At 32.8% G+C, this 7412-nt stretch overlaps 1 protein-coding gene across 6 annotated transcripts in view; it reads left to right on the top strand.

Moving 5' to 3' along the window:
• The window catches only part of KDM6A (lysine demethylase 6A), a 204510-nt gene that overhangs the window by 165039 nt on the left and 32059 nt on the right, over positions 1-7412 (top strand). For all 6 annotated transcript variants that reach the window (XM_044235737.1, XM_044235739.1, XM_044235738.1 and 3 more), the window contains 4 exons: positions 2840-2969; positions 4443-4548; positions 5089-5294; positions 7334-7398. In XM_044235737.1, coding sequence (XP_044091672.1) covers positions 2840-2969; positions 4443-4548; positions 5089-5294; positions 7334-7398 — 507 coding nt within the window. The remainder of the gene's footprint in view (positions 1-2839; positions 2970-4442; positions 4549-5088; positions 5295-7333; positions 7399-7412) is intronic.

The raw sequence follows: 7412 nt of genomic DNA, 5'->3' as shown, positions 1-7412 counted from the left end.
CTTGGTTCATTAATAAAGAGACCAAAAATGCTCTGACAAATTAGAGATACAAATCTTTAGAGGAAAGTCAAGATAGCAAATGATAGGCATCAACAGAACATTTCTGTTCTATTGGCGATAACCTGTGCTGGGTAGGATTCCAGAACTTGAAGAAGAAAATGACTTGGGCTCAAGAGACTTGATGTCTCTGGTCTAGAAGCTTCATAACCAAAGATAATTAAAGCGTAGATTGGTTTACTTACAGAGTACTAATTCATTTATCTACCAAATGATATGGGTAAATTTGAAATAAGTTTAAGCCAGTATTGTAAAGGATTGTGCAGTGACTAATTGTTTCCTACTCTGCATTGCTTGGGGAAATTTTCAAAATGAGAGAAAAGGATTTAAAATGGGATGCTATTTTCTTTCTTCACCACCTTTCTCCACTTTGCCTTGTTATATTAGTTTCATTATCTTGGCTTTGAAAGTACTATAAACAGTATTGGACACTTATATGTTCAGAAGATTATGCATAGTTCTATCGTTTGCATTAGGACTGATGAGTGTATTTTCAATGGAAAAAGCTTACAGTCACTATATAGACAACTACCTACGTCAGTTTCTCCAGGGAAATTCCTGTTTGTTTCAGACTTGACCTCAAAAAAGCAGGGAGTCAATATTTGCAGTACAGTAGGAAACTGCAAGATACAATTTGATTACACGGTTTATTTTGACTACCCTCTTATTTTCACATACATAGTTACTTTTTGAAAGTGTAGGTTATTCTTAATTTGAGTTGTTTGGTTCATCTTAGTGTTACTGTCACTGGTTACTGACCAGTGCTATACATAAAAAGGCGATTATAATACCTTTTCTGCTTTTATGTTTATATGTTTCTGCTTTTAAAGTTATAATTACAACATTTGGTGGTTCAGTCAATATCTGTTCCCTTAGGCATGTCTCACCTTTTTTTCTCCCACCTTTTTCTTTTCTATTTTAAAATAAAAGCAGCTGCGTTTTTTCATTATTATACTTTCCCATTTCCCTTTTTTCTTTTGTTACAGAGCTCTACAAGTGATAGAGGCAGAATTCTGCTAATCTATTAAACTGTTTTCTAGTATCATCTGTCAGTGTGCAGAATGTTGTAGAAGCTTAAATTTTGGCACCATATTTAATTAGCACAAAATGTTCTTTAATGGTACAGTTTTAATGTGTGGTCCATATCTTCCAGTTCCTTAAAATAGTAATCATTTGCTATATTGTACATTCATCTCTTGCTCTAGAAAACAAATTTTATGTATTCAGAGTCCTGTTTTGTTTAAAAACCAAAGTTAAAAAGAGTGGCAGATACACAGTTCAGCATGAAAACTAATTATTTATATGTATATTGTAAGTGAATGTTTATTTTGCATTGATTTGATGATAATACTTGAAAGGTTTCTTTACCATTGTCAACCACCTATTTTCTGCTTACATAGAATTTATAAATTAGTACTGATTTTATACCTAAATTTAAAAGCTTTTAAATGCCTGTCTTTAAATGTATAGGACAGTCATGCTTTGTTGAGAAATGTTGTGATAGAATATTCATTTATTTAACCTTTAGCCTTGTTAGTTGAACTTAAAATTTCACTTTAATAACTATTTCACATACTTTTTTTTAGAAAATGAATTATTTTAAACTTAATTCATTCCTTTGAGACCAGTCATGAACGCTTCTGTTTTTACTCGGGAGTTAACAGTTGAATAAATTAAAAATTATGAAAGTGACATCCGTGATTCTGTTTAGTGTACCATCTCAAAAGTTTGTAGTAGTGGAATTTCAGGCCTTTTTTCAGTTTGTCAAAAACATAGCAAGATAAGGGGAATTAATTTTGTTTCAACCTGTATTTTGTAATTTATGATGAAAAATTGCTAATCCTTCTAAAGTAAAATTACTAAGTTTAACTCCCCACCGTAATTACAATTTTCAAGTTCTTAACTAAAATTGTAGTGTTAAAGTACTTGCTATTTTAATGCATTATTTTTGAGCTTGTAATAATTGGGTGAAGTTAATCTGGAATGAATTGAAAGCTCAAAATTATGTCTTGCTGATTTCCTGAGTTGGGTATATTTAAGAAGTAGAGAAAAAATTTTTAACACTAAAAGAGTTACAGTTTGGAAATAATCTGCCATATTTAAAGAATTTGTAACTTAACAAACATGATACTTTAACCCATTACAGGAAAAGAACCCCCAACTACTAATAAGTAATAATTATACAGCGTTTAGAGAATAGATAGCAGTTATATGTCTCATTAAAAATGCTGGTATAATTTCCATAAAATTTTAGTAGATTGGAGTCTTGCTGAATTTTATTAGTCAGGGACCCACGTAGGTAATTCTTCACAGTTTTGAGAGAAGAAAAAAAGGTACAGATCTTCTCAGGTTTGAGGATTACCACAAAGATATTCTGGTTATAATTGCTGAGGTGAGATATAGGAAGAAATACATATTCTGTTTTTACTATAATTTAGACCTTTTTTGGTCAAGTCACAATGTTTAGTGGAAAGACTGTCATGGTAGAAGGTGGTGGAGAGGAAATTGGAGTTCATGTTTGTTCTTTAGGTGAGGAAAATAAATTGGACAGTTATGAGCAAGATAAGGACTATCATCAATAATTTATGTGTTGTATTTTTTTCATGAAGCTAAGTATCTGCTGACATTAATAATTGTTCTTAGTTTTTTCTCATAGAGCCAAATCTCCTGGATTTGTGTAGCTGCCCCATAACCTAATTAGGACTTAATTCAGGATTTTTTTTGTTTTGTTTTCTAAATAAATGCACAGCTGATTTATTCTCCCTTCTTCTTTTTTTTTAAGGAATCTAGGTAAAAATGGCTTATCAAACAGTAGCATTTTGTTGGATAAATGCCCGCCTCCAAGACCACCATCTTCACCATACCCTCCCTTGCCAAAGGACAAGTTGAATCCACCTACACCTAGTATTTATGTGAGTCTGAATTGACTGACTAGAAATAAACCAGTGTTTGTACTTACCTGTCTTTCATAAGATCTTGCTTTAAATTAATATGGATCTCCTTTAGGAAACATTAAAATTATTGGCAGTAGCTTGAATGTTTGGGGGGAAAAGAGATATATTCAGAAAAATTCATAATAGCATTTAAAACCTCCCTTCTCAGTTACTAACCATGATTACATTAGAGTACTGAGAAATACTTCTTACTGCCCCCAATTTGGGACAGTATTAGGCAAAAACCACCTAAAAGTATGACTTAGCTGGGTTTCAAATCTGCATTCTACTAGTTGTATGGACCTTAACATTCATTCTGCTTTATGCATCTACAAAAATACATATTTTAATTACCTTTAAAAAAGGTATTTGAGAACATAAAATGTGATAATAGATATGTCATTTTTTAAAAGCATGTTAAAAGATTACTTAAAACCAGTGTTAGTTTTACTTTGAGAACATGTAGACATCTGATGTAGGAAGTTGATAAAAGTTCAATCGAAGCAACTCTTAAAATCCTCCCAGTTCTACCCCCAGTGAAAAAAAATTTAAGCTATAAAGTTTGTTTTTGGAGATTTGGCCCTGTTTTTTTGCCCTCTAGATGCCAAATATTATCATATTAGTCCTTTCTCCAACCAATAATTTATTGATCCTTTAGTATGTAAGAGAAACACTGAGATAAATGTGTAATAAAATATTAAAACTGAAGTCTGAGAGAGGGAAATGCAAAATTAAGAATTTTCTTTTATGGGTCTTCTTCACCTTGCTTTCACTTTTGGTGATATTTTTAAAAACACTGAACTTTTGTGGCTTTCTACTCTTTATGTGAGGAAAAAAGTCCATATAACGTAAAATTTTGCTGTCTTAACCATTTTTAAGTATACAGTTGAGTAGTGTTAAATAATATTCTTACTGTTGCAAACACTTCTCCAGCACTTTTTCATCTTGCAAATCTGAAATTCTATACCCATTAAATAGCAACTCCCTTTTCCCTGGTCTCCTTAGCCCCTGGGTAACCACCAGTTTATGGTTCTATAAATTGGCTACATTAGATACATCATATAAGTAAAATTATACAGAGTTTTTCATTTTGTGACTGCCTTATTCTCACTGAGCATAGTGTCTTCAAGGTTCATACACATTGTAACATGTGATAGGATTTTTCTTCCTTTTTAAAATTGAATAATATTTAAATTGATTTGAAGTTTCAGTTTTATTTCTTTCCACACATTTTGTTCAAGATCCAGTAGACAAGAGAAATAATGTATGTAGTTACTATCTAATTACAACTATCTAATTACAACTAGGGTCAAAGACATAGTGACAAAATGCTATAAAATATAAAGTAGAAATTACACAGTGCATTGTTGAAATTGCCATAAATGATGAATATGAATTTGGCATAATATTTTCTGTTTTCCAGAGATCTAACCGTGTGTTTTAATTTTACAGTTGGAAAATAAACGTGATGCTTTCTTTCCTCCATTACACCAATTTTGTACAAATCCAAACAACCCTGTTACAGTAATACGTGGCCTTGCTGGAGCTCTTAAATTGGGTAAGCTTTAAATAAGAAAAAAAGGTTTTATATTTCCTTTGCTATCTGTGACTCTTAAAGCACTGGCAGAAACTTATTTCTGTTAAGTTTTCACTTTAATATTTTCTGGCTGGGGGCGGGGTGTTGTGTATCACTTCTTTAATCCATAACGTAAAGATACAACGACAGTATTGGTTCCTGGCAATTTAGTAGTGGTTTTTAAATTTAGCTTTTATTTTGGTCAAATTGTATAATTACAGTTATGATTTAGGTTATCTGATGAAAGAATTTTTAATACAAAATGTAGATAAAATTCACTACTGCTAATATAAAACTGTAGCCTCCTAACTAGTGCCTGGCCCCTTGATTCCACCTGTGCTGGTGGCATGATGATTAGGTCTGAGGCTTCATTGTCTGGTTGTGTAAACCTGGCACAAAGTTCAGGTTATGCAGAGGCCCTGGTTGGTTTTTAGGGGAAGTGGATAGAATGCCATAAAACATTTTGCTTAATGTATTATTCCAAATATAATTTTTATTTATTAACTACATTTATTTATGAAGACCTGGGACTTTTCTCTACCAAAACTTTGGTGGAAGCTAACAATGAACATATGGTGGAAGTGAGGACACAGTTGTTGCAGCCAGCAGATGAAAACTGGGATCCTACTGGAACGAAGAAAATCTGGCATTGTGAAAGTAATCGATCTCATACTACAATTGCTAAATATGCACAGTACCAGGCCTCTTCCTTTCAGGAATCATTGAGGGTAAGTGTTTACTCCTTGAACATTGTTTTATTTTTAGAATATTTTATTATTTTATGTTCTTTTATTTTGAAAGGGTGCATTTCTTTTGTAAGCATCTCATTTTATAGTTACATGAAATACTATCTAAGTGCTATGCAGTTCGCCCTTAGTAAAGTCTAAGCAGGCCTATGGGTTGATAAATATTGTTAAAGTGTAGTGGGATGTCTCCTTCATCCGTGGGATGTTTCTGTTTAAAGCAGGCTTTCTCAGTCTTGGCATTATTAATATTTTGGGTTGGATAATACATTGTTGTGGGAGACTGTCTTATATATTAGGGTGTTCGGTAGCATCCCTGACCTCTCTCTAGTAGATGCCTATCACACACCTCTTACCTTCTAACCCAGTTGTAATAGTCAAAAAGGTCTCCAAACATGCCAGATATCCCTTGGGAGGGTAAAATTGTCTCTCATTGAGAGCCACTGATACCAGAAGATCAAGTAAGTCTCAAGATTGCTTTATGCTTGCAAAATTCCTAGTCTTGTGCCTTCCCATTTTTCTCCTCTACCAGGTTAGTATTATCTGATCGATAATACCTCCAGGAAACATTAGTATTATTCTTAATGGCCTCAGTCTGAAAGAGAAAACGGAAGGAGAGGCATAAATTATTTCAAAATATATGGGAAATTTAAAAAGTAGAAAAATAATCAGAGATTATTATTAAAAGACTGGCATTTCAGCAGTGGATCATTACTAAAATCCTTTAGCACTATAATGAGAACTTTGTGAATTCTCTCACAAAGTGAACATAAAGCATCCACAAAAATGAGTTTATTAAAGGTTTTACTCAAGTACTTGTCTGTAGTACTAAGTTGTTTTGTACATATCCTGCAGCTAAAACTTAATATGGGCCTGCAGGTCTTTAATTTGTAATTCATTAGATTTTCTTATGTATTTAAAATTCTGTCTCAAGTTCACATTTTCAGTGAAGGCAGCATTTGTACCTGTGCATTGTATATTTGTATTTCTTTCTCACTATCATTCCCTGTATCTACAGAGAAATTCATCTAATGAGAATTGTCCTGCAGCTTTAATGAGTTATAGTGAATTCATTGTCCAAATGAATCTCTAGTTCAAACTTTTGAGATACTTCGGCTATATGGTAGTGGTAATATTAGGTTCAGAAGAGGATAAGTAATAAGCAAGATTCAGGGATCATGAAAGGAAAATTTGGAGGAGGAGTTGAAAAGCAAAGATCATAAGAGGCAGGTTATTTATATAGGATGGGATCCATAACCAAAGAAAAGATGCCTTTTTGTGTGCTTTGAAGGCATGGACCATTACCTGTGAAAAATTTGACAAATGTTTAGAGACTATACATTTAAAGGGAGGGAGGCCAAAATATACTAAGTACTGCTAACTCAAATAGTAGGACAATGTAAAGAGATACTGTGTGACCCCAAAATTGTAAATAATAGTAGTACTTGAGTTGAAAAGCACCTATATTTATGCAGCACTTATTTTCCTTAGTAATGTAAATGTGTTACCATGCATGTATAATTCACTGTGGAAGAAAAGCTTTAACCCAGGGAGAACTTCTTCCATTTGTCTGTAATCAAAAATAGAGAACATCTAACCTTCTACCCTTACACATATATAATTATCCACATACAGCTGCTAGATTAGAAAATTTATAATCAAGATGAATAGGCCTCTCAATTAAAAAAATAATAATTCTGTCCTCTTAAAAATGGGGCAAGAATGAAAATCTATAGATTTTTTCCCCCTTATAGAAGAATGTTACTAAGAAAGAACTGTAAGATAACTTTGTGGCTGAGGAGGTTGGATACCTGCCTATGGATGGTGACCATTGACTTTCCTTGGGTTTTTATTTAATGTGTGGTCTTTGAAGAAATTTTCATGTGAAAGAGGCCTATAGAAATTCAGTTTCCAGTCATAGATAAAACCATCAATCTCTGTGTGAACTTTATATTTGCATGATGGAAAGGATAGCTGGTTGTGGAATACTGAATGAACTAAAATGTGTTTTGCTTAATTTATAGGAAGAAAATGAGAAAAGAAGTCACCATAAAGACCACTCAGATAGTGAATCTACATCTTCAGATAAGTAAGTCATTTTTA

The sequence above is a fragment of the Neovison vison genome, chromosome X, assembly GCF_020171115.1.
Source record: "Neovison vison isolate M4711 chromosome X, ASM_NN_V1, whole genome shotgun sequence".
Taxonomy (NCBI): domain Eukaryota; kingdom Metazoa; phylum Chordata; class Mammalia; order Carnivora; family Mustelidae; genus Neogale; species Neogale vison.
Note: the sequence above shows the minus strand (reverse complement) of the source record. Positions and strands in the feature narration are given on the sequence as shown.